The sequence below is a fragment of the Propithecus coquereli genome, unplaced genomic scaffold (genome assembly GCF_000956105.1).
Source record: "Propithecus coquereli isolate 6110/MARCELLA unplaced genomic scaffold, Pcoq_1.0 Scaffold25, whole genome shotgun sequence".
Taxonomy (NCBI): domain Eukaryota; kingdom Metazoa; phylum Chordata; class Mammalia; order Primates; family Indriidae; genus Propithecus; species Propithecus coquereli.
In genome coordinates, this window is record NW_012148063.1 from 9389353 (window position 1) to 9416703 (window position 27351).

Consider the following 27351-nt stretch of genomic DNA (forward strand, 5'->3'; position numbering starts at 1 on the left):
CGGAAAAACATTCAAAACAGAGTAAAAATAAATGAGGAAATATTTACACTTATTATAAGTATAAAAAGTGCTAGTATGCCTGACATATGAAGAAATCTTCCAAATTTATTTTTTTAAAAAAGACAAATACCCAATAGAAACCGTAGGGTTGTGGGGTGGGGTAGGTCAAAACAAGTAATTCACAAAAGGATAAACACCAGCAGCCAGTTTACCAAGAACTCATTCTCACTGTCAGGGCAGCAGAGAGCCGTCCATTGGCCCAACACCCAGCAGCACAGCCATGTCCCTGCATACCTGTTGGATGCCAGCCCTGTCGGTGCTGCCGTGGAAATGTGCCGAGATACGATAGGTAGAAACAAGCAACACACAAACTCTCAGGAGAGCAGGCAGGATGGGATCTTACTGCTATAAAATGCTACACATGTGTAGTATTTGTATTACACACATTAGTACATTCCGAGGACACTGTCAGGAGGACTAGGGACAACAGCCCTACCTCACAGGGCTATTCTGAGCATTTATGGTGGCAGTGCATGTAAACACATTTAGCACGCACTTATCAGTGAGAGGTCTGAGCAGAAAGATTTTTCCCAGTTGGGTAAGGTTTCCAGCAGATGGGACTTGGTTGATTGGAATCTCAGCTAGCCATGTGCAGCCCAAATGCGGCTTCTATCACATATCGGAGCTCAGCACTTGGAGGCATATGGCTTCTGCAAATGTGTGCTGCGGCCCCGAGCAATATCATAGTTTTCAGTTCCACTAAAGACTGGAAACTCATTATAATCCTGACAACGATAAGGTTTAAGCCAGACTGTTATAATACCACAGAAAGTCTGTATACTACATCACCAATGTCATGGGAGACCCAGAGGAAGACAGAATTTGGAGTATAGCAAGATGCTATTTAATGAGGTTCTTCTGCCTGACCTTTTGTCTACTCCGTTCCTTGCTTTCTGTGGGAATAATTCATTCAACTTAAAATTACCAAGTAGCAACGAAAATTCTGCATTATTTCTGAAATCACACTGACATGTAATGGAGGATTTTTTTTCAGAATGAAGTTAGATGACTTTTGTAACTGTTTCATTAAAAAACTACAAATTTGTTTTCTTCTTCATTAATGTAAGGATTCATTTCCACTGCAAGGCAAAAAACAAAACAAACAAACAAAAAACCCAGCTAACATTTGCAAACTCAAAGGGTGACATCTATTAAACCTGATTGAAGTATGTGGAATTTATTTAAAATATAGAACTAAATTAAAGTTTGGTTCTGGAAAATGACTTTTCGGAATTGTTTTATCTCTCTACAACCAGACTCAGCCTCTCCTTCATAGGGCAGACTTCCTAATCACTACCTGTTTAATATCCGTGGAGCATGTTTTCCAATATTGGCTAAGCCAGTTTTTTTTCTTAGTTTATCAAAATCCAGTGGAAACGAGCTAGCCCCAAGGCTCAATGTGAAGGGCAAGGCATTCATATGCATGGTCTAAAATGTGGAACTAAGTTTATCTATCTTCTGAAACAATTTAGAGGAACAGAGTTTGGAATCAGCAGGGTTTAAGCAGTCTCAAAGGAAGTGAGCGTCTTGTCCTACAAAATCATAGATGGGTCCGTTCCACCTCCTTGTTTAACTCCCGCAGGCTTTCCTACCCTCAGTACTAACAACATTTCGGCCAGATAACTATTTGTTGTGGGAGGCTGAGTGATGCACTGTAGGATTATAGCAGCATCTCTGGTCTCAACATATTGGATGCCAGTAGTACCACCATTCAGCAGTGACAAACAACAATGTCTCCAGACATTGCCAAATGTCTCCATGGGGGCAAAACCACCACTAGTTGAAAACCACTTACCTACAGCTACTTAAGGATACTGTATCTACAGATTCTTGCCTCATGCCATATCACCAAAAGGGAAAAATGGGGTTGCATAGAATGTCTGCTAAATTTTACATTTTCACAACTACATTCATAAAAAGTATAGAACTGGTCTTAAAAACATTACTGTTCTCAGAGGAAAAAACATTTCAATTGACTTAGTTAAAGGAAGGCTTGTTGATGAAAATTTCATTAGACAGATGATGTCTGGGATTTGGAAGCATGTACACCGGTCATACTAAAGATTACATGCTCATTAGTTCTGCTTCATAGAAATATGGCTATTTTAAGTTTGGGGAACAAAATATAAATGAGATGAGACCAATAAAAACTTACCTACAACACACTCTTTCAGTTAGCAAGTCAGAGCCAAAATCTTGGCTAATAATTTACTGTTTGCTATATGCTGGACATCGTTCAAGTTTTATCTCATTTAATTTTCACAACCTTTCGAAGAAGTTCAGAGAGGCTGGGGAACTTGCCCAAGGAACGGGACAATCAGAAGCAGAAAGAGGTTTTGAACCCAATATTCTGACTCCAGAGCCTATGCTCTTGATCCCAGACTGGTCTATGGAAAGCGCTCACCAGAGGCTGACTCCACTGGTGTCCTTCAGCACAGACCGAGCCATTCAAGGGCAAATCAATCTATGCTCACAAACAAATGTAAATGGAAACTGGAAAATCAACAAATCAGTTATGGTGAGAGACCGGGGGAGGAGAGAAGATTCTGAGCCTTCTGCCAGTCTCACTGCAGAGTCGTATGGTATAAAATGGCACAAATGGACAAGAGGCAAGTGACAGGACAGTGCTGAGGAAAGCATTCCGATACATTTATGGAAAAATAAATCTATCTCGAGTAAGCCAAATTTTCAAGATAAATTAAAAATTCCACTATCTATAATTTAGTAAGGGACGTAAAAAAACAGGTTCAAAGACTGAAATTTATTTTTTAATTTCCTGAATTAAAATATCTCTCCATATGGACTTAGAGTTGCAAAAGTGTGTGTGTGTGTTTGTGTGTGTGTGTCTATAATTCCAGAAAATCAGATTAGAGCCAAACAGTGACAGCTATGTGAAAACCAATGTGTATGAAGGAATCATCCCATTTCAGGCACTTTATTATTTTCTTAGAATACTGTTCTACATACATTCTGTAATAGACTTACTTGTAATAGAATTATTCTAGCTATTACAACTCTTAGCAGTGGATAAGAAATAAAAGAATTATTTCAACTATTATCTTAATGATTGGAAGGGATACTTTCTTGGAAAATTTCAACTTCAAAGTTTAATACTGGCATTCAACCCACAAGAGAATATTGGCCAGTTCCTCTGGGCACTGCTGAGTAGTGTGCCAGGACACTGAACACCGCGATAACGGGGAGCTCAGAGTCCCCAGGCGCCTGTTAGGAGACGACATCACTCAGTCAGCCGTCCTCGCTCGGTTCTGTGGGCAGTTGTCCCATGCAGAATGGGAGTGAGGCAGTACCTACTTTAATATCATACGTGTAAAACTCTGGAGTGGCAGAGGCTCGAAGAGGGATTGGCAAACCCAGGGGAAAGTGTTCATTGACAGTAACATGTGAATGACATTTCATAGTTTCTGAAGCACTTTCACATGAATTTATTTCTGGACTATCACCAGAACTTTGATAATCTTTTTAAGTGGGTACTATCAACCTCACTTGACAGAAAGGTAGTTGAGGGGTAGCGACTGGCTCAAGTTTACCCAGCAAGTAATTAGCTGCAGATGGGAACCCAGGTCCAGTCTGGATTTTGTTTGCTTTCTGTTCCGCCATGCCACCTTTCTGACAGTACCTTCTGACACCACACCAGACAACAGGCGAAGGAGGCAAAGGATCAGCTCAGTGGGGAATGTCCCGGGCAGTCTTCTGAAGTCCAGTTTAGGTCCAGCCTTTAATTAAACTGATTGGATCAATTTAACCAACCTGTTCTTCTTTTGCAGAGGACCACTTTAAAACCCAGTCAATGCAAGTTAATCATGGGCATCATTTGAAATTAATCTTGGAAATAATCAGTGAGCAAATGAAATAGCCTTTAAAAATGGGCATAAAAATAGAATCCAAGGAAATTAAGAGAGTCTAGTTGACAACAAAATGCTATTCCACCTGTCAGGAGCTCGCTGAACTCCACAAAGCTTAGGATGTTACTACTGAATGTCAAATCCCTGAACAGCTAAAACGCACGAAGAGATAAAGACAATTTGTCGGTGACATTGTTGATCATTTGTACTGTGGGTAAATTTTTAGAGCAACAGTTGTACTTTTTCAAAGATCTGCTAAATTGTTTATCTCTTCTCATGCCTGTGAAGCCATATGAAATTTTAGCATGAAACTAAATTTTGAAGTTTATTCCCTGATTTTTCTTTAAGATAATTTTGACTGTTTGAATATGTTGTTTCTATTTTCAAAGGGATCATTTATATCAGATATAACAACTGAAATTTACATTGATTTCTATATCCAACCAATATCATGGTATTTGTAAAAAAAAAAAAAAAATAGATTCAAATTTTGCAGGTGTTTGCATTGTGACATGACACTTGAATTTTACGTTAGAGCAGCTAATTAACAAGGTAGTTGAATACGACTGCTTTTGCTTTCAAAATATATATTCCACTGATTGGTGTAAGTTCCCTTTGCATTAAGCAATTACTGGAATAAGTTAAATATGATTATTTTTGTTAACTCTTGTCCAGAAATACATACTCTACACTCTGTTTTCCAATACTGTCCTAAACAGCTCTTCTCAGGATTTTCTGGTTCTTTTCATGCCCCTTGCCCGTGGCCTATAGGTGACACAGAGAGATGCCACCTGGATCCCATTTCAAAGAAGGGCTTGCTGCCCACCTGTGGGGCGTGCAGTCAATGGTAGCCTCCAGCTGTCCATCCTTTCAGACTCTGCCTCAGCACCTGTCCCCAGCCAGCTGTACCAAGAGCCTGAGCTGGGTGGGGCTGTGGTGGCTTTCCCTCCACAGACCGGGGTCTCCTAGGAGTAAGTTAACAACCTCACACGCCAACTCCGTCTCCGGGTCTGCTTCCGGAGAACCCAGCCCATGTCAGGTCTCCTATCACAGCCTCTGCAGCAGCCACAGGGAAGAAGTTAAACTCTAAGATTTCTAAAGTGATCCTTTTAAAGAAGTCTTAATCATTCCAAGATACTTTTGTGTCACCAAGACCCAATTTCTTTCACAATTACTTTTTATACAATTATGTGCCCACATTATCCCTCTCATTCATATTAAAACATATTTGCTTGTAGCAACATGGTCCCTCCTAACTCAAAATATTTCCTCTGAGCTGATAGTTAGGGTTAGATATTCCCATTCAGATAAATGTCTCATTTTCAGTAAAGAACTATTTATGACATGTTTCCCAAGAGGAAAAGGATTATTAATATCATTACAACTGATGTTAAATTTGTGTAGAGATCTAAAATTTTCCAATATGTTCACATAAATAATTTATTAGATCCTACCACCACCTGAATTAACCAAATTTAGGAAATTAGGGTTAGAGTGACTGATTTGCCCTAAGTCAGACAATCAATTGTTGGTGGATTCAGGAGGAAAAGCTTGTCCATGACCCCCACGCTGGGGATGTCTGCAAAGTAGAATGCATTCCCCAAGGAAATGGGGTATATGATCCTAAAATCTAGGGCTTAGGCCAGGCGTGGTGGCTCACGCCTGTAATCCTAGCACTCTGGGAGGCCGAGGTGGGCGGATTGTTTGAGCTCAGGAGTTCGAGATCAGCCTGAGCAAGAGAGAGACCCCGTCTCTACCAAAAATAGAAAGAAATTAATTGGACAACTAAAATCTAGGGCTTCAGAATTTGTAACTTTTGATATTGTCTTTGAAGCTGAACTTGTAAGGTAGGGCTATACTGGCTTGGTTCACTGCTTTGGCACACCTACACTGGATACAAAACATTGCTGTAAGTGCTTTCTGTGCATTGACTGACATGCTGCTCATGACAACTAGAAGGCACTCTTATTATCCACAAAGACATTTGTCATGAATGGCAAAGCCATGTTTTAGATCCATGCAGTCTGTCTACAAAGGCAAGGCTCTTAACCAGTATGCTACCTGTGCATCTTGGGAACTGGGAAGGTCATTGGAGGTGAACTAAAAAGACACCCAAATCCTGACTGTGAAAACAAAAAGAAAATGAAAGGGAAGAAGAAAGAAGCAGGGACTTACTCTTCTTTAGGTATTGGGGATCAATCACATGATAAGAATTTAAAAATCTAGAGGATAATTTAAGATCACTTACACAATAAAACTTGTCTATAAATTAACTCTTAGGTTAATGGTCCATACATACTTCTGTATTTGTGAGAATAATACAAATCAGAAAAGCCTTCGCCAGGAGATGCAATCTGAAAGAGATGAATTTTAAGCATAATGGGAAAGTGATGTGGAATGAGGATTAGTTACTGTTAGCAAAAGGGTCAGTGCTGAAACAATGGAGGACTGCAGCCTGAGGGGGACAGAAAGTCCATTTGTCTTGTTTGGAATAAAGAGTCTTTGTCAGAGCAAGGAATCAGAGTCAGTCTGTGAATATAAGAACACCAAATACCAACTTCTCACCTAATGGTAGGCAGCCTGCTTTTCCAACTGTAGCTTAGGAACGGAGAAAGAGAATTCACTTTGTCATTGGGAATTTCCACTAATGAATATAGACACTAGTGCAAGAACACATATGTTCCTACGTGTCTGTAATACTAATTACTCTTACCTATACTGGGACATTTTCAAACCCCAGTGGCTGCAGCATCACTAAAAGTAACTTGGTGTTAATCTAGTAAAGAAAGAGGTAAATTTGGTTTACAAAAATTAAGTAGCACTAATTACATCTTGCATTCCACCATTGCAGAAATGAGTAGCAACATCTCAAGCTGAAGGGAAGAAGAGAATTTCAAGAAGGTTTAGCCCTGCCCGGGTGGCAGTAACTCACCATCTCCTTCCATTTCTGCCTCTTTCTAGCACTATTTATTAATGTGATTGTTGGTGACATTTATTTTGGAATAAAAATCTTCCAACAGTAATAAGCTAAAAGAGGAAGCACATAGTAAGTATAGAATTTCTACTTCTCAAGAAAGCTAATGTTGAACACACAAGTGGCATCAGTGTTTGTCAACATTTTTCATCTACCATGGGGCCTTTTGAACTATCACTGACCACACAAAGACCAATGACACAAATCTGTGAAGATGCATTAGTGTTTGCTACAAAGTCCATAGTTATTTTCAGAATGTTGTACCCCCAAAATGAGACTTAACACATGCAGCTCAGAAGGCACATTTACATATTACTTGGTGAAGAAATGTGGCTTTTCATTTAGATGAAATGACTGTTCTAAATTGATTTATTCAGTTTTGATTCCAAGTTTTCTTGTGAGTGTATGAAAAGTTAAATGATAGCTGTTAGTGTTAGCTTGCTTAGCAGAACTTCTTCATAAAGAGTTAGATTGAATAGTTTTCTAACAGCATCATTGGATGACAAAAATTGGAATCTCTACTAATTCCAATAACTGTTCAATTTTTCTTTTCATATAATTCACTGGCCCAAAGTACAGCTTTGGAAATTTATTCTCTTGATGGTGAAATATCTGACATTATTGTGAATTTTATTGCAAATTCAGTTTAAAAGGTTAACACTGAATATGTTCTTTCAAAAAATGACAACATGAATATATATTTTGGCAGAACACAGCATTATGGTTAAAAACAATGTTTTCATTAAATTTAGAAACTAATGGAACATGCTTGGGAGGAATTATTATGTGTGTATAATTCATAATTGTGTTCAAACAAGCTATGATGTTCTACCAATCAAAGCAGAAGCTGTAGTTGTCAAAATTCACAAATATTTTTACATATACTGAGCAACTGAACAACAAAGTAGTTGTGACAAAGCTGACGTCAGATTAAAAAATCATCTCTTCATCAGGGCAATCCTCACTCTTTGCTGCCACTTTAGGAAAGTTTCAGCTTCAAAACAAAATTTGTGAATTGACTCAAGTGTCTACAATAGTATTAACTACTTAATGAGAGCCTTTTAACCTTGTTCACATTTTGTTCAAAATCAGCTAGCAATCTTTAATCAAAATATTCAACCAATTGAATTCCCCAAATCTTCAGCCCTTCTTGCTTTATGTAAATATAATCACTGAAAAAAAGTTTGCAAGAAGACATTGAAACTAATCTCTACAAAAGTAAAGAAGAAATTGATTAAATTAAATAACTCCATATATAAGATTTCAATTCTGAAATCTATAATTGAACATTTAGAATATTTCAATTTATGGGAAAAATCTTTTAATGCAACTCCAATTTTTAATCAAATAAGTCCCTATTGTAAAGAAGTGATTTTGCTGCATGTAAATGTGGTAGAACTTTCAAAACATGTATTAATAGAATCAAATTTATTTGATAAATTCTGTTTTGTAAAAATACGTGTCTAAGAAAGGTTCTCTCAATGAAGCAAAAGACAGTACCTTGGATAATATTCTGTTGCAAATATTTACTCATTTTAATTTTTAAAAGAGTTGAGAATACTCTCAAAATCTTCTCTAAGCTTACTACTGGTGGAAGGAGAATTTCTAATTCAAAATAACATAGTTTACAGAGAAAAATCATTACAAGAGTTATCGATTTCAAATGTCTAATCACTCTACAACTTTGAAAATGATAAGCAATTGTATTTAACTTTTTAAGTAAACACTACAAAAATGCATCTTGTATAAAATACCAAACATAGTGTTAGAGACAGATACTGTAAATAAATCAATTAAAATATGTATAATAGTAAATACTCTATGTATGTTAACATATCAATATAAATAAATCTAAACATTTTTCCTTTTACACTATTTTTATTATATTTAGAATAAATTTTGTTTTTTCAAATTATTTTTGGATGAAAATAGGTTTTACTCAAAATAGGTTTTATTCAAAACTTATTCAAAAACCTATTTTCATTCAAAAACAATTTGGGAAAAAAAACATCCAATCAAATAACGTTTTAAGAGATTGTATGATTTTAATTCTTTTAGAATGCTCCCTTTACTCTCGAAAGTACCGGGTGGTCACCCTACCACACATGCCCTCCACAATGCCCAGTATGTGCCAAGATTATGTCCCTCTTTGGGGTACCAGCTCTGACCAACCGCTCTCTAACCATGAAAAGAGCCAATAAAATATTCTAAGAAAAATAGGGAATGCAGGTTTTGGGGGAAGACGTTGACCATGATCACAAAGGCATAATAAATCCAGGAGAAAGGAAAGGAAAAAAAATCATGGAAACAAAAGGAAGGAAAGAGTTTAGATGCTCCTCAGTCACTATTTTCTTCTCCCTTCCCTAACGTAACTGCCATCCTAACTTTTGCCACTGTTAGCTTTTTGTGTTTTTGAACTATATATATATACATATATCTGAAAAGAAAAAACACAGTGTTATGGAACAGAATATAAATGGAAAAACGCAGAATATACATTCTTGTGTCCAGCTTCTTTCCCTCAACATTATGTTTGCAGCTATAGGTAGTTTAATTCATTCTTTTCATCACTGAGCATTTTATTGACTGCCCATACCACAATCTATCTTGAAAGACACTTGGTTTATTTTAAGCATTTACCTATCATAAGTTATGTTGCTATGAATGTCCCTTACATGTATATCTACGTATTTCTGATTGGTAAATACCTAGGAGTGGAATTATTGGGTCTTATGATGAGTCTATATTCATCTCTAGTAGTTACCGCCAAGTAGAATATGAGAGTTTCAGTTACTTTATATCTTTACCAAAACTCAGGGTTGTCATCTCGTAAATTTTAGGTATTCTGTTGGGTATGTAATAGTATCATATTGTGATTTTAACTTGCATTTCTCATTTTAATATGTTTAGTAGTCATTTGAGTAACTTCTTTTTTATGAGGTTATCTGTTCAAGTGTTTTGCACATTATTTTCCTGCGTTGTCTTTCGTTTCTTACTGATTTATAGATGTTCTTTATACATCCAGAGCCCTGGGTCACTTATGTGCCTTGCAAAATCTCCCACTCTGTGGCGTGCCTGTTCACTCCCTTAATGGTGTGTTTGGATAAGTTCCCAGTCTCAATGTAGATGAACTTATCAATCTTCTCCCTTTTAATTAAGTGTTCTTTGTGTCCTGTCTGAGAAATCTTCCTCTACATCAGGGTTATAAATATATTGTACTATTTTATATTTTAGAAGCTTTATTGTTTCAACCATATTGAGATGTACAATCTACTTGATAGTGATTTCTAGTGTACAGAGTGAGATAGGAAGGTTCATTTTTTTTAAACGTAAAATTATCCAACTTACCCAGAACCACTTCTCTGTGGTGTCACTTTATTACAAATCAATAACTGTATCATGTGTGGATCTGAAAATGGGTACATAGCTTAATATAATTTTATATTTGGACAAATACAGCTTTCCTAACATCGGCTAAAGATAGGACGGCTAAAAAAAATACTTGTGCATGTGGGAATATACAAAGGATAGAAATAATATTAAATGGTGTACATACATTAAAAGGAAGCAAGGATTAAAAGTGGTTGAGCCTGCCACCCACTTATTGTCCAGGATGCCATCTTCCCTCTGGTTTTGATCCTGACCTATTTGCCCTCAAGGATGTCTAGGCGACATCTGAGTCAGCAGGGCTCAGCCCAGAGACAGTGGCTAGGCAGGAATCACCCTCACTGCCTGGGACCCTCAGAGTGAGGAGAGCTCCCCATATACTTCTTCATCTTCTTGATCTACCTCGGTGCCCCTGGGGACAACCTCCATGGTGGGCACTGCCTCCTCCTCTACCACCCATTGCGCTGCTGCCCGTGTCTCCTGAAGCCTCCACCAGCCTTTCTGTCCAAGGAAGCTCCTTCATGCTCTTCCACAAAGGGTGTCTGAGCCACAACTTTCTGTTAAGTAGCATGAGCCCACGTAACACCTCCTCTGGAGGGTGGGAACCACCCTCACAGAAACTCCATGCTAGAATGATCCCTCACAACCTGCATTTGCAGTTGACTTCTAAACAGGAGTGCCATTAATCCAAGTGAACCAAGGGCAATGATTCTGCAGCCACTCCAACATTTTAAGCTAACATCTAACTCCCGCCCCTTCAATCCATTCCTGTCCTCTATCTATATTTCCTTTCTTTTCCCACAATTAATGATGTAATTTTCTTGAGGTAATAAACATATTCCCAAGGACATACAGTATGGTTGCTAAGAACATGGACTTTGGTGTCATGATTATCATGGGATCTAATACTGATACATCCTCTTCCCCCATTTAAGAGCAATGCAACTCTAAGTAACATAATCTCTTTGTATCTTATTTTTTCTCATCTGCAACATGGGTATAACATTTGCTTCTGGGAGGTGAAGTGAAGATTAACATTCATGCAAAATATCAAACAAATGTAAGAATAAGAGAAATTTTTAACAATTGTTGAACCTACTCTAGCCTTGTGGGATATATATTCATGTCAGATTATCCTGAGGGAACGGGAAGGCTCCAAAAGAGCAGCTGTGCTGGAAGGAAGGGGTTTTTGGTCTTAGGAAGTTTCACTAATTGAGTTGAGGAATATTCAAGGCTAAGAGGTTGGTTTTTACTAAGAATTTGGGTACTAATTCTAGAATTGGGTATTCTCCCATTTTCATACTTTATGTAGTTGTTTTGGAACTGTCATGGCAATTTCAAGGGTAGAGAAATTTTAAAACTACAATGAAAATGATAATATAATTAGCCAAAGTTCACGTAAGGTGACCTAGACAGCTGACAAGCCGGTTGAAGCCAGTTCTTGTCTGTGGCTATCAGTCCCCCTTAGTTAGTCTTTAACACCTGCCCCCAGTCTACAAGCCACACACCCCCATCCTAGCCTAGTAGCCTGGTTAACTTCTGCTTGACGGTTGTCTACTTTAACACCTGCACCCACTCTGGAAGCTCCTGCTTCTGGTCTCAGCCCTGTCTCCTGGTCTGTATCAAGACCACACCCACATGTATGTCAGGTGTAAAAGAAAAGTGAGGAGGCAAAGTGGCGCCTGCTCTGCTCAGACACACACAGATGATTCTATGTGTCATCTTAAAATTCTCTCTTGGCCAACTCAAATCACTGTGGGGGTAACCTGGCCCAAAGAAATAAGTCTGGGTCCTTGTTCTATAGCAATGATACATTGACAATGAACTAAGGGGTGTTTTCACTTTGTCTTGCCTAAGCTTAGACTGGTCCCTTCACGCCCTCACCTGCTGGAGTGTGCCCTGTCACCTGCTCTCCCTGCAGATCAGAAATGCAATGTTTTATCTCGGCTTGAAGTACCTGGAATAGTTCCTTGAGCCACAGATAAGCTTAATAAATATCTGTTGAACAAACAGACAGGATGACTTTCACGTTATCTTTGACAGTGGAGGAGGCATTAGAGATCTCAGATGTCTGCATAAAATTGCTTTGCCTGCAGTATTGACTTCATAGGATGCTGGTATATCTGTGTCGCTGAGTATCCCTTAGTGTTGTGAAAATCTACATCTAGATCTGGAAAATCCTGAAATTCTGCTCCCAGTGCACATAAGATACAGGATGTGAAGCCATGTTTTCCGTGACAGAATTTGTCAAATTAACAAGGAACAAAATCAACACACCATGACCTTTGCTTCAATAAGTAACTTTGCACTCCAGGTTTCTGAGATTACTGCTTATTTTGTTGCAAATAGCTCTACAGGCTGTGGAAGCCACAAGGACAAATCTGCAAATATTTAATTCCAAATATCATGGGAAATAATAGCTACACATAGGATGTTTACAGAGGGCAAGGTGGGTCATATCGCTGTTAATCACTAAAAAATGTCCCAGAAGTTTAAAATTTCTATCTGAAGATATAAATTGGCACAGATATTATTTGCAGGGGAAAATAACTTCTTCCCCTCACCTAGTTGATAATAAATTGCTAATTACAAGTATAAAATTGCATTAGGAATAAATGTACAAGCCATGTAATAGTTTTCTAAATTAAAAAAAAAAGTTATGGCCGGGCACAGTGGCTCACGCCTGTAATCGTAGCACTCTGGGAGGCCGAGGCGGGTGGATCGCTCAAGGTCAGGAGTTCGAGACCAGCCTGAGCCAGAGCGAGACCCCGTCTCTACTAAAAAATAGAAAGAGGCCGGGCGCGGTGGCTCACCTAGCTCTCTGGGAGGCCAAGGCGGGTGAATTGTCTGAGCTCAGGCGTTCAAAGCCAGCCTGAGCAAGAGCGAGACCCCGTCTCTACTAAAAATAAAAAGAAATTAATTGGACAACTAAAAATATATAGAAAAAATTAGCCAGGCATGGTGGCGCATGCCTGTAGTCCCAGCTACTCGGGAGGCTGAGGCAGAAGGATTGCTTGAGCCCAGGAGTTTGAGGTTGCTGTGAGCTAGGCTGATGCCACGGCACTCTAGCCCGGGCAACAGAGTGAGACTCTGTCTCCAAAAGAAAAAAAATTAGAAAGAAATGATCTGGACAACTAAAAATACATATATAAAAAGTTAGCCTGGCACGGTGGCACATGCCTGTAGTCTCAGCTACTCGGGAGGCTGAGGCAGAAGGATCGCTTGAGCCCAGGAGTTTAAGGTTGCTGTGAGCTAGGCTGATGCCACGGCACTCTAGCCCGGGCAGCAGAGCAAGATTCTGTTCCAAAAAAAAAGAAAAAAAAGTTATTTAAAGACTGTGGGCATTTCTTTCCTACAAAAATGGAGCTTAAAAATAAAGCTTGACTGTCAACAAAGTCCTAGCAAGAGCCTCTTGGATGTTTTAGGAATGCAGCTGCTTCTTTCTTAACATCCTCCAGCAGAAAATGAACTGCTTAAAATCCAGACGGTTACAACATGCAAGGTTGACCTTAACGGATACAAAACTGGTCCAAGAGGATTTGCAATATTGCCCTCCTCATGCTAGCGGGGGCTGCCGTGCACCCGCAGTGACAGTTAAATGAAAAGGTAAGGCACACGAATTTCATGCACAAGCACCTGTAACATCTCTCGGAAACCCTGCCATGCAGCTGCTCAGATTTGAAACCTACAGGGTTCACTGCAGGAGGAATGAAGGTCACTGACTGACATTAAAACTGACACGGTTCACATTTCAAAGTATCCATGGGGATAAAATATTTCTTCTCTGTTTTCATAAGTAACCGACCTCAAACAATATGGCCGAGTAATCTATGTCCTCTGGTTTAGACTTCAAAATTGGACATTGCCCCTTATTCCTAACAGCTCCTTGAAACTCTCCATTGATTTCTGACTAACTCATTATTTTATTTAGTTGACTCTTGGGAAAGTCTATTACATTCAGAAGGAATTTTTAAAAGGAGATTCTCTTATAGAAAAAGAACTTCCTTTCTCTGAGACACCACATGCAAAAGATTTACTTTGAGTCAGCAAACATCTATTTAAATCTCTTTGATGCAAAGACTTGTGCTGGACACCATGGGGAGAATCAGTCACGTCGGCGCATGAGTCAGGTTTGGGCCTAGCCCGCAAGCAGCTTGCAATTTTGCAGAGCAACAGGCTCAGAGGTAGCTGCTTTTCAGCTCTTACTGTTTTTAAAAGATAGGGTACACAGCAGGAAGTTCAGATTTTTCTTGTCTCAAAATCTCACTTTACTGCTATATTTTCCTTTTAACATGCAAATATGCCACCCAGCCTCACCAGATAGCCTTGCCTTTTATTATTGTACAGAGAAAAGAAATCCAGGACCATGGGGTGGTGGTGGTGGGGGGGAGGATGAGAGAAAAATAATGCAAACCATGCAGACTTTGGTTTGTGGGTCGGTTTAACCACTTCCTTGTGGTGTGATCAGATGTAATTTTTAAATGTGTTAGCCTCAATTTCTTCATCAATAAGACCAGAAGTCCAAATTATTTTAAATTAATGTAGCTAAAGAATTACAGGTCACTGAGCACTACATTTAAATCTCAAAGGAGGCACGGTGATCATCTTTTATGGATGCTTCATGCAAAGGATGGATTCCACTTTCTAGAAAGGTTTATAGCAGCCCTCCCCTAAGACTGGATTAGATCGGGGCGCACCACACTTCTCAGGAAAGAATCACTCCTGGCCTGTGTAGAGAAGATGTACTCCCACGGGGGCTGCAGCACAGCTTGAAATAGCCTGCTTCAGGCTAGAAGATACATCTTTGAAATTTCCTCTTTCATCATAAAAAGTTATACTATTTTCATTTTAGTCTAAAATATACTCCTGTTTATTATAATGTAAATTTGGTATTCTTGATCAGTTAAATTATATCATTTACTTTCTCTATAATGCTAAGGGAAATGGAAAATTCAAAACATTCTCCATACGTATACGAAGGCGTCTTTGTCCCTGGCATGTTGGTACCAGGGAGTATACATACTACGTGGGTTCAACACGAGAAATAGATAGCTCTGAGTGCACAATTGGTTCTCTAGAGCCGCAACACACAAACGCTTCCAACAATTTTCTATTATAGATATAAAGCCACTTACTGTTAAAGGCCATGCTAAAGATTCCAGTTAAATTCTACATGAGCATATCTGAGTTTCTGACTGTGCTCCTCAGAGCCTGATGACTGGGTAAAACTATCAGGTCCCATCTCCCAAAATGCTAAGAAAGGATTAAGTTGATAGAAGATAACCATTAGTAATGCCTAAAAAATTAGATGGATAAAAAAATTCATATAGTAATTATTAATCACAAAGAAATGCCAACTGTAACCAAAATTAAAATGTAAATTGACAAAAGAAGCTTAAGACATAACAACTGCATTCAAAAGGAACAAACGTGACTAAGATCCCCATTTCATATCTCTTTTTGTTAAATGAATGAATGCATATCAAAATACCGTCAAATGATGCTTAAATCACTCTCCCCCAGGAACACCAGGAGCAAGTACAAATGGACTTTGAGATAAATCTTTGCTAATCTCCAGGCCCAAGTGAATCTTTTAAGTCTGCAATCCATGGCTGCATTGCTTCAATAAGCTGAATGAATTTTATTTTAAGACAGATTTGAAGGCAGGAAAATTATAAAGCCATTTATATCAAACAACAATGATATCAAAAACATGTCTTTATTGGAAGAGTTGAGGGAAACTACACGGTAGAACCACTTCTTAGATTTAATGCCCTGCTGGGACCTGGGTTTTAAAGAATGTGTCTGGAAGGTTAAACTTTGACCATGCAAACATGGTTATTTTTCAGTTTGTCTTCAGCTTTGGAAATTGAGGAACGATGAATAAAGTTGGAAAGAGGTACAAAGATGTACTAGGCAGCCTTATAAGGAGCAAAGCAGGGAAAGAGTAGGGATGATTTTTTCCTTTTTGCCAAATAATATCAAGGTAATAATTTTTTATATGTTTTCAAATTTTACATTTTAAAATTTTTAAAAGAATAATGTTGTACAGTGAGATTCAAGGAGCAGAAATACTGTTTTCACTTGGGGGACACTGACAGGGGATGAGCCCCAACATATTACACACTAGTTAGGGAAAGAAGAATTCAAGTATGTCTTTGGCTTTGCCCATGTCATTTTTATATGACTTAATATTGTTATTCCTGAGTCAAACTGAGGTATCCAGGAATGTTTCGAACCTTTTGTTGAATTGGATATATTAACCAATACAGCCAATATAGCTGTTCTGCCTGCAAATGTTATACTTTCTGTGCTTGGCTCAAGCTCTTGCTTTTTATTGAACTCATTATGTTTTTATTCATAAACTTCAGACTACCAACAGATACCCTTGAATAGATGGAGATCAAACCACTACTGTTGATAAGTAGAGGAGAGAACAGACTTGATTCCAGAAGGGAACCTTCAGGTTCACATAAAACCTCAGGATGTTCTGGTTCCCAAATAGTTCACTTTTTTGTTTAAGAGAGAGGGAAATATTTATCTTGAATGTAAACTCAAAGGACACAAATTGTGTACCTGAATTATATTTTAAGCCTAAAAACTGGCAATGAATAGCACATCTATCTTATATATCTTCCTATGTATTATAACTACGTGTGATTTGATAAGCAGCATCATTGAAAACCTCACCTTCGACTTCAACGTTTGTCAGCAGATGGACCACAAGCAAGCGTTTTCTGAGCTGGCCTGATTGACTTACAAGCTGTGAACAAGTGTGATCCTTCCTTTTGCAGTCCACAGAATGAGCCAGAGCCATGGAGATGGCCTCCTTAAATTCCTGGATTTTATATGGAAACTGAAGGTCAAAGAGATTATGCTATTCTCTTAAGGCCAAAAAGTTAGCTGTGTGGCACTGAGGCTCCTTGAATTATTATTCAAAAGGTAGACAAAAGAGATACCAATCTCTTCTTATACAAAAGTATATGTGTGTAAAACACAAAAACAAATAAAATTATTACCTTGCATTAGTACAATAAGGAGTGCACAGAAAAGGTGTTTATAGATAAATTAACACTATCCTCCAATTTTTATCTATTATATGGTTAATTATATCTAACTTGATTAATGATGTATGATTTATATACATAAAAGTAAAATGATCAGAAAATATAAATAGAAACCAAAAACCTTTATTTTCAAATCTGTAATTCATTGTGAATTTGATATACCTCCAGGAAGATATACTATTTTAAAATAAAGACCAAAGGAATATATTTCAATGTAAATTCAAAAGTCAGTAAACCTTATATTAATAAAGAACACACTGATATTATGAATAGTGAAAGAGAAAGTAATTGCTGATGAATGAGAAAGTAATTACTGAGACCAGATTTGTTTTATAGACTCTTCCTAAATCTTTTGTACTGAGAAAGTTTTGTATTGTTCTCTCACAATAAAAAAAAGGCAAATAAGCAAATGAGAAATGCTCAAACTCACAAATAACAATGGAAAAAAACCCAAAAACTAATGATAAAAATAATCTCCTGTATCAAATGGGCAAAGACTAAAATTATGAACACATTCAATGCTGGAGAGGATGCATGAGGTAGCCCTCTCAATTATGGGCAGTCAGAATACAAGACGGTACAGTGTGTTCCCAGAAAAACTTTGGCAATATACGTCGAGAACCTTAAAAATGTCCATTACTATTAACCTATTTCCGTTTCTATGACTGTTCTTAGATTCAAAGCATGAAGTCAATGATTTCTGTGAAAGAATATGGATTTCAATGTTAGCTATTTTTTAAAAAACTAGAAATAATTTAAATGATCAACAACAGGAAAGGTTAAAGAGAATATTCCCAGATGACAGAATCTTAGGTATCCATTTGAAGAAAATTGTTTTCATGGAATAGTTCATAGCAGAGAAAATCTATTACGATGTCATGATAATGGAAAAAGATATAAAATTAGACATACAGTATAATTACATACTGCACATATGTGCACATGCAAATATTTAGGTATATTAAGATACTGGAAAGAATTAAGCCAAAATTTTAATTACCATAAAGGTAAAAATAATTTCTAACATTTTTCTAGTTTATTGTGAATCATTTCTGAATCAAAAAATAAAGTATGAGGAAAAAACCCAGAAGGATCACCAAAAATACAATGTAGAGTACTGGAGTGTCCTTGTGCAGGCTTTCATGACATTTTTATGCACGGACCCACCAAAGTAAGAAGAAGGAGTCCTTTTCTCTTACGTACATGTAGGGCATTCCTCTGCCACCTTGCACAACAAGGGAACTTATTCAATCAAGTGGTTGGTTATACACACACACACTTAAATTTAATGGAAAATAGTAGCTTCTAGTTATAAAATCTCCCAAAAGTAATAATATGAAAAATTTTACTGCAACAATATTATTTTTCCAGCAATTATCTCCCTGTGTATCTGAGAGTTGGCTCATTTTCTTCAAAAGATGTTGCCAGTTATTAATATAAAACTGACAGCTTAGCAGCAGGGAACAGGCAGGGCATTGCTCACGGTGAGATAATATGATCATCACCACATATTTTAATGTCATCTTTATCAACTTTAATGGAAGGTTTAAAATACTGACTGGTGGGCTGCATTCTGACTTACATAAAACTGTTTTGAATTTTTCCTTTGAGAAACTGAAAAGTGATTTTAATTATCTACTGCTATCAGAGCAGTTGCGTTCTCATTTTTAGCATTTTCCAATTCCTTTCCTGAAATACCAAAAGCATCATCTTAGCTGTTCTTGCATGTTGAAAGCATTCGCCATACGCAGTCATTCACCTTGCCAAGGGAGGTTGAAATGCTGCATTTTAAAAGCAATATTGTGCTGCTTCCTGCCACAGCAGTGACTAAACACTCAGCAAAAAGAAAAACATGTCTCATTTTTATTCCTTGTTGGAAACAGGTTTGTTCAACAGATGTTGTTAAGGCTTTTAGGCTTCTATTAGTCAACATTTTAATTTAAATTTATTAAAGACTAGAAATACCGTGTTAGGATTATTAATACCTACTAACCACGAAATCAGAATTTAAAGCAACTTTAAAAGGGCATCTAGAATAGTCTTGAAAGAGAGACGACACTTAAAATGGCTAGGGTATGTAACCGTTTTTGCTTAAAAGTCTGAAACCAAAGATTCTTTGACTTTATTCATTAATTCATTTTGGCATTTCACTAAAAAGTTCTTTCTGATATGAGGGCTAAGTCTCCACTATTACAATTTAAGCCTCTTAGCCGACCTTACAGAATATGTAATGAAGCTGATTTCTTTTGCTCTTCTCATTTGTATAGTATAGACTACAAAATTCTACTCTCAACTGTCTACTCTGCAGATTAAATAGACAGTTTCTTCTACTTTGTCCTAGGCTTTTAAGCTATAATTCAAATCTAGGAATTTTCCCTTTTTCCCTGACAGAATATCTCCACATTTTCTTTCTGTCCTTTTATTCACTGAGGTTAGAAATAACCATGTCCAAAACTAGCTACATGCTTTCATTTTGGATGTATGAGTGTGTCTGAAACCCCAACATAAATATAGGCAATATGTAGAAGAACTGAATTGTATGGAAAAGACATTTCGAAAATAAAATGCATGGGCTACATGGTCCAAGAATAAATGGTGCTCATAAATTGTTATTCTATTCCTAATGTTAGCATCACATTTTAATTTTATTTTAGAACTCACTGATCTGGATGAATTTACATCTTATACTCAAATACATGAGTTTACATTTTAGTATTGGCTAAGACGACTATTTTTAGATGTCATCTTACATATCTTAGGACCCTATTTGACTACTGACTCAATAATTGGCATTTTACATAGTTTCATCACATTAAAATATACCCAAATTGGGTGGACAGCATCAAGATGAAGCAGACACTCCCCAGGAGAGAGAGGTCGCCGAGGAAGGTTCACAAGGGAAGACAGTACCAGGAGCACAAGAAGAGGAGAGGGACACGGTGTTCAGATCCTTACCTGACATCCGTGCACGTTATGCAAGTGATGTCTCGACTATTTGTTGTGATCAGGTTCAAAGCTACTGACGTCTCCTTGTTGGAGGTTGGGTGTGCTCCACATTTAAAGAAAAATTCCTGAAAGAATGAGAAATATGATCACACACATGGATCCCAGCTTCCCATTTTTCCTTCTCTAAACATTTCGACAGTAAACCATCTCTTTGGGCAAGAGAAGAAATCTGTTATTGGCTGTGGGACAGAAATAAGTCAGTGTCAGATGTTGTGAGGGATAGAAGGCCCCTGTGGCAAACTGGTCCCCGACGCCCTTTGCGGAGGGTCCAGTGTCCGTACGGGCAGCCCTGCCTTTGCTCGGTAAGCCCGGAGCTGGGGAAGCACCCCGTGCTCCTAGTGCAGCGACGCCTCTGGATAACAAGAGAGTCTAGGAGAGTAACAGAGTGTGGATTGCAGGAGGAAGCGGAAAACAGATCTCACAAATGAAGAAAGGGAGGCCTGGAGCCACGAAATGATTTGCCTGTGGTCAAACAATAAGATGAAGCCAGGAAGTAACCCAAGCTTCCCAAAGGGAAAGCCGGTGCTTTTTCTCCAGCGCCACTGCGTGGCTGACCATTTAGCAGTGCAAGGAATCTAAGGAGCCTGACTGTAAATAAGCACGCAGTACACACGGATGTCTGGTGGACACACAGGACGACAGCGGACTGTGGCTCTCCCAGCCCCATGTGCAGCCCGCCCCTTCCCTGCCTCCCCTCAGCACCCCAGGCTTCCCTGGGCACTCAGGTCACCCCACAAACCCCACGCCAGGCAGCTGGGACTGTCTGAATCCCATCCCTCTCTCCCTCTTACTTCCTTTCCCGAGCCACATCCTATGATGCATTCCTTTATTTAGCTTTGTGTATAGGTCACGTTTTTATTGATAATATTCTCCCTTCTCAACCAAAAAAAATCTGTTCTTATTTTTCTTCATTTCTTTCTTTTCTAATTTCTATATTTGTTTTCACATCTCTTCTTCCCATTACAGCAAGGCATTTGGCCAGTAATTTCTCTTTTTGTCAAACAGCCTTCCCTGACACCAACATCTGTAAAGCTAAATGTCCTGCTACTGCAAAAAACCTATACAAATATATTACCGGAGGATAGAAGCAGCCCTGCACACGACACTACTCCTAACTCCATTTGTGTATAATCACCTGGAAGGTAGAAAGTATTTTCCCTTTAAACATTAGACCTGGCATCAACAAACTTTTATGTAAAGTGCCAGATCTTAAACATTAAATGCTTTCAGTTTTGTGGGCTATATGGTCTTTGTCACACTTCTCGACTAAGTATTATAGCCCCAAAGCAGCCATAGACAAAATGCAAATTGATAGGTGTGACTATGTCCTAATAAAACTTTATTTACAAAAATGTGTGACAAGTTGGGTCTTGCCTGCAGGCCATAGTTTGTCCAACCTGAGATGTTTGTGGAATGCCCGATCCATACCTGTATCCTAACTGTGCCTGGCAGAGGAAAGCCATCTGATATAGTTCTTAGAACATTAGATTTATTTACTGAATGCTATTGTTGTCACCTTATATATTTGACAGCACCACTTAATTTATTCTTTCCCTACTTATAATCTTACTCACTTCACTCTCCTCTGACACATCATACTGTGAATAACACCGGTGCATCTCAAACTCCAGTGTGCCTCAGAACCACCTGGGGTGGGGGGCACTGGGTTGTTAAAATAGAGACTGCTAAGCTCCACCCAGATCTTCTAAACTCTGGGGTGGGGTCAAGGATTTGCATTTCTAACAAGTTGCCAGGTGATGTTACCACTGCTCTGGGAACCACACTGTGAGAACCTTTGAGTTACATCAACTTCAGTGGCAAAGTGAGTAAACTCTATTTCTCAGAAAACTACAGCCATAGCAGACCTCGCTTACTGTACCTGAAAATAATGCCACATCTCAGGCAAAATATGATATTTTCCAAAAATCTGGAGTGCGCCATTTTAAAGAGAAGTGTCCCAAAGCCAGGGCTTTAGAGTCCAGGCTGTTCTTCATTACAAATTTCTAACCAATCCCAGATGGTATAATTGCTAGAACTGGAACCTACCCTACCTGGGGAGTGGCATAGTAGCCAACCCTCCTACCCGCAGTGCTCAACCCACGGAGTCCTGCTAGAATAGATGGATGTCCAATGTGTGCAGTGGGGCCCAGGGTCGGGCATGTCCAGAGAGTCCTGCCCACGAGCCCAGGTCCTTCCCTGGGGCAGCAGGGAAATCACACTGACTGATTTTTCTTTTTTTTCTGAACACATGGGATGCCATCCTTTTCACTCAATCTTTCGAAATGCTACAAATCCAGTCCTTCAGAGGCCAGTTCAAGGATATTGAGAGAAAGATTTAAAACAATTCCTGACCACTAAAACAAAAAGTTTGAAGGACATGACCGACCCTTATGAAATACATTAAGCTAGCTGGCTACGACTGCTTTTTGCAGACATGAAAAAAATCCTCATTCATAACATAAAGTAATTCCTCCAAAATAGCTGAGTTGGCTGGACTATTGAGAAGGTATTTCATATACAGATAAATAGATAGAAAGCATTTATATTTTTTCTTAGCTTGCAGAAAACTACTGGTAGACATTCAGCTAACAAATCACAAATTGTTCTTACACTAGATAGAACTCAGCCAGATAAAAGCCTTTTTATTGGGGGTGGATGTTTATAGATAATAGTATAAGGGGTCACAGATATTTGGAAAAATCCAGTAATTCATATGGTGTGATAAAACTAAAATACAAATGATCAGCTCTGTATATTAAATATGTATGTCTCATCAGTGAATTTCAGTGCTTTCTCCACTAATTTTTATGAGAGAAGGCTTTCTATATTTCTGCAGTATTAGAGTAATTGACAAGAACTCTGAAGGAGCCGAGATTTTACCCAGCGTGCAAGCTAACAAGCTAGTCAGCTGCAGTATCATGGATGCTGACAGAAGACAAGAGACTCCTAGATCAGAGACAAAGGACTGTGGGACTCAGAGCGCAGGCAGAAAGACGCACAAGCACCATATTTCACCAGTTCCCTGCACCCCATCTCCCTCCAGCTTGATGCTGACGGACCAAGCTAGCTGCTGCATGCGCAGTGGTTGCGTCAAGCTGAGGACCCTGAGCTGGGGGAACTCATTCTTTTACAAGGAGCTACAAGCAAGCCTTCCTTTTGCCCTGAAAGGAGACATTGTCGTTATTATACTGAGTAACAAGCAAATCTGCCTTCTGATCTGGAGAGAGACACTATTGCTACCTTCCAAGGTCATTTACTATCCAGCTTTCTTGAAAAGATGGTCTAGGACAAAAGAGTAGTTAGTGCCTCTCTCACAGATAGGCAGAAACATGAGACCCCATGGAGAATTGTCTCCCAGTAGTAACAATGCCTTTCTTACAGGCTAATTGTCAGAGTGATCTGATCATTTCCTCTGCTCTACAATCCATGGGCTAGGATTTTCACAGCTTTTTCTAACATTGCCAATCTGCATTCAAAAACAAACAAACAATAAGGCAAAACAACAGAAGTTAGAAGAACCTTTTTCAAAAATTTTATCAGAGGTATCATCTCACAGTTGCATAATTCTTTGGGGGTAACTGTCTATGAATTGTGCTTTTCTCTGTTTTATTTCTCATTGTTCAGGTTTAAAAAAATCAAGGAAGCCAAAGCTGGGAAATTCTTCTAGGTAGCGTCCAAGCACACTGGTCGGAGAGCAGACAGCACTGTGAGGGCACTGAGGCACAGCAGGGTCCCTGCAAGTGGCCCAGGAAACACCTGAACTGGGCTGAGGGACAGCGGTTACACCCGAGGGCCAGGCTGCTCAAGGCTCCATTGCTCTAGTTCCAGTGGGCGTCAGGGTTGGCCAGTGGAGCTGCTTCTAGGTCACTAGGGAAGCGGTCCCCTGTGGGAGCAGCAGGGAGAATGTCTTATTCCTCAGGGAGAACAGCCGTCACTTTGAGTGAGGCCAGTACAGTCCTTAGCGGTGGGTAAATAAAGAGCCTTAGAGGGGCCCACCTCACCTCATAGAAATGCAAGTTCACGGATGAATCAGCTACAAAAAGGAAAAATAACAAGTCCTGTTAAATTAAATGATTCCTCCACCTAACCAGGAGGTGCATTTCCCACTGGCCAGCCCATTTCATTTGGATCCATACACTCACTTCTGGGAAACTTTAATTTGCTAGGGAGCTACACTCTACGACAATAACTGGCCAGTTTGGTTTTCAAATGATAGTCTCAACTATTTTCTTAAAAAAACCTGAAAAAAATAAGGCCTTAGTAAATATGCTTGGCTTTATATTGTGACATTGTTAAATGCTACCTAAGCATTTTCTACCTTAACACTACCTTAGTGTTAAATAGAAAATTCAAAACCCAACAAACTTGTATTCCGTAAGTTCTTAAAAATCAAACTCACACTTTTACTACTTCTTTGGATAAGGCCCCTGTATTTCACCAGAACTCACTTGTCCTCTCATTCCAGATGGTAGAGGCCTGACCCCCTAATTCAGGTCAGACCCATAGAAATCAAAGGTGTACCTAGCAGAAAGTGCCATGAACACTTCAACTGGACACTGTTAGCAGCATTCTCGGAAGTCACTCCCTTTGTGCTCACTCCACCAGCCCACTTCACTCATGACCCATGAGCAATGGCACTCACAAACAAAGGGGGAAAGTACAGCAACATGCAGAATAAATAAACCAGCAAAATCTGACAATTAAGTCAATATCAAGAACCCAATTGTATAAAAACTTATAGAATCATAAGCTAATTAGTCAACTCCAAATAAAATTGGACAGTTTCCAAATTACTATAAAACAGCTGACAACTGGCTCAAAAGTCCTGCTTGTCCCAGGCATGATCTAGTCAAACCTTAAAAGACAGCAATAAGACCTAACTTCTCATTGACCCGTCAACCTTCCAATAGCTTTTATTGAACATCCTAAAGTTAAAAATTTTTACAGGTATTGTTTAGCAGCTATGTTTTTCCAAATATATATTGTATCTATCTTTACAAACAGTTAAATTCCATTTCAGTCTTCAAATCCTTCTTACCTAATATCCCCAAAAGAAAAATATCTTTCTCTTGATAAAGTATTTAATAGAAAGGACACCCACTAAGGAGGTGGCAGTGGGTGGGTGGTTTATACTTAACAAATAACTGTGTGGCCATTTGCATGGCTCAGGGTCTAGGAGGAAAGAGAGCCCATAGCAGGTAGTTCACCTGAGGGAACTGAATCCTAAAATCTAGTTACAATGGTGGTGGAAGCACAGAGGAGCTCAACAGGGGAAGGAAGCCACCCAGAGATCACCCTAATTGGAGGCAGCTGCCACCTAGGCTTGGGAACCCGGGGAGAAGTTGGCAGAGTCACTGCCGCTCTGCAGTGGGCTGTCTGGTGGGAGCTGGGACAACGAACGAGATGCAGCCACTGCCAGAGATGCCTCTGGAGAGAGAGAGCGGCATCCCTGGCCTCCGCCTCCTCTCTGCCCTCCTGTCTCCGGCCACAGCCAGCCCCGACACACAGAGGTGACAGGCAGCGTGGGTCCGAAAGCCACTGGCAAATGACTGCCACACCATGATGAGGCAGATTCAGTCTGTGGAATCAAAAGTCTCCAGGTGTCACTCTTTGTTAGTGGTGACACATTCTAATTAGCCTCCAAAAAAGAAAAAAAAAAGATACATTCATATACTGCTCTTTAAAATGCATTAAAGATACATAAATACTTACACTGTCTGTGTATCGAGTTTAAACTCAACTATACCTGTCCAAAGACTATCCATCCAAATTTTCTGATGAGATTAACTGAGGATAGAGCGCCATGGTCACTGCTTAGGAGATAAACTAGTAATAAGCATCTCACATCTATATCAAAGAAGTTCTCACAGTTACCAAGTTAAGACAGACAACCTGTCAATTCCAATCAATCTAAGTGTCTCTCACAGACCTAAAACCCCGTGTCTGTAGGCAGCGGACATTCCCCAGTTCCTCTCTCCTCAGAAACCGTCCAGGCTGGAACAGTTCCTTATTTGGTGAGATACAGATTCTTTTGTTAGAAACAACTATTAGTTTTAAGTCTTATTAATAATGAAACTTCTGAATGGATGATGTTAATCGTAAAGTTGTAATCTCCAAGTTGAAACATGCCAAAGCGTAGGGACGACACTGTCTGCCTAGTACACGAGTAAAGCCTTGGCCACAGCCACACCAAGCTCATCTTGTCACTTCACTGCTGTGTCTCAGCCTTCGTGCTGAACTGTTAGACGTCCTTGGTGTTATATAAACCCAGAACCTCACTATATCAGCTCTAATGTAAAATAACTATGCAACTTGCTGGATTGTATAATATGTGTGGGCTTTGTTAATTTAACAGCGCCGGTTTTAAAATGAGGTTACATCTAGTCAAACAAATCAAATCTAAAAAGTCAATGAGTCTGTTATCATGTTCAATAACAAGTTTGTTTTCTCTCAAGAAGATGTTAACAAAGCCTCTAGATGATGTGCAACGTTTATCAGGAGAAAGAAAATCAATACACTCCCACAAAAAGCAAAACCGTGTTGCATCTTTGCTGGATGGAGCCCATCAGATGCTGCTGTCCACACACCACAAGCACCGTCAGCACGGTAAGAAGGCTGTCCACCTCCTCCAGGGCCCTCTGCTGGGTAACTAGAAGTGCCTACGCTATATGCATATGAACGAACAGACAGACAGACACAGACACACACACACACACACACACACACACACACACCCCGCCCCCCGTGAAGGTATGCACTCACGCTCTAAGCCAAGCGGTTTTAAGTAAGAAGAAGAAAGTCTTTGACATGCAAATCTAGCACATGATCCTGTAATTTCATCAGTGCCAGGCCTAATAGCATTGTTATTTTGATATTAATACAGCTATTGTTATATTTTAAAAGTATTTTTGAATTTTTTTCTTATTACCAAATAAAGTTAGAAGTATACATCAGGTCTGTTCCCTAGGCCAATGTTTAACAGGTAATAAAAATA

At 39.0% G+C, this 27351-nt stretch overlaps 1 protein-coding gene across 1 annotated transcript in view; it reads right to left on the minus strand.

The window, feature by feature from the left end:
• PARK2 (parkin RBR E3 ubiquitin protein ligase) overlaps nt 1-27351 on the minus strand; it is a 1159373-nt gene that overhangs the window by 589573 nt on the left and 542449 nt on the right. Inside the window, exon 6 of the mRNA XM_012646791.1 lies at nt 20307-20422. Coding sequence (XP_012502245.1) covers nt 20307-20422 — 116 coding nt within the window. The remainder of the gene's footprint in view (nt 1-20306; nt 20423-27351) is intronic.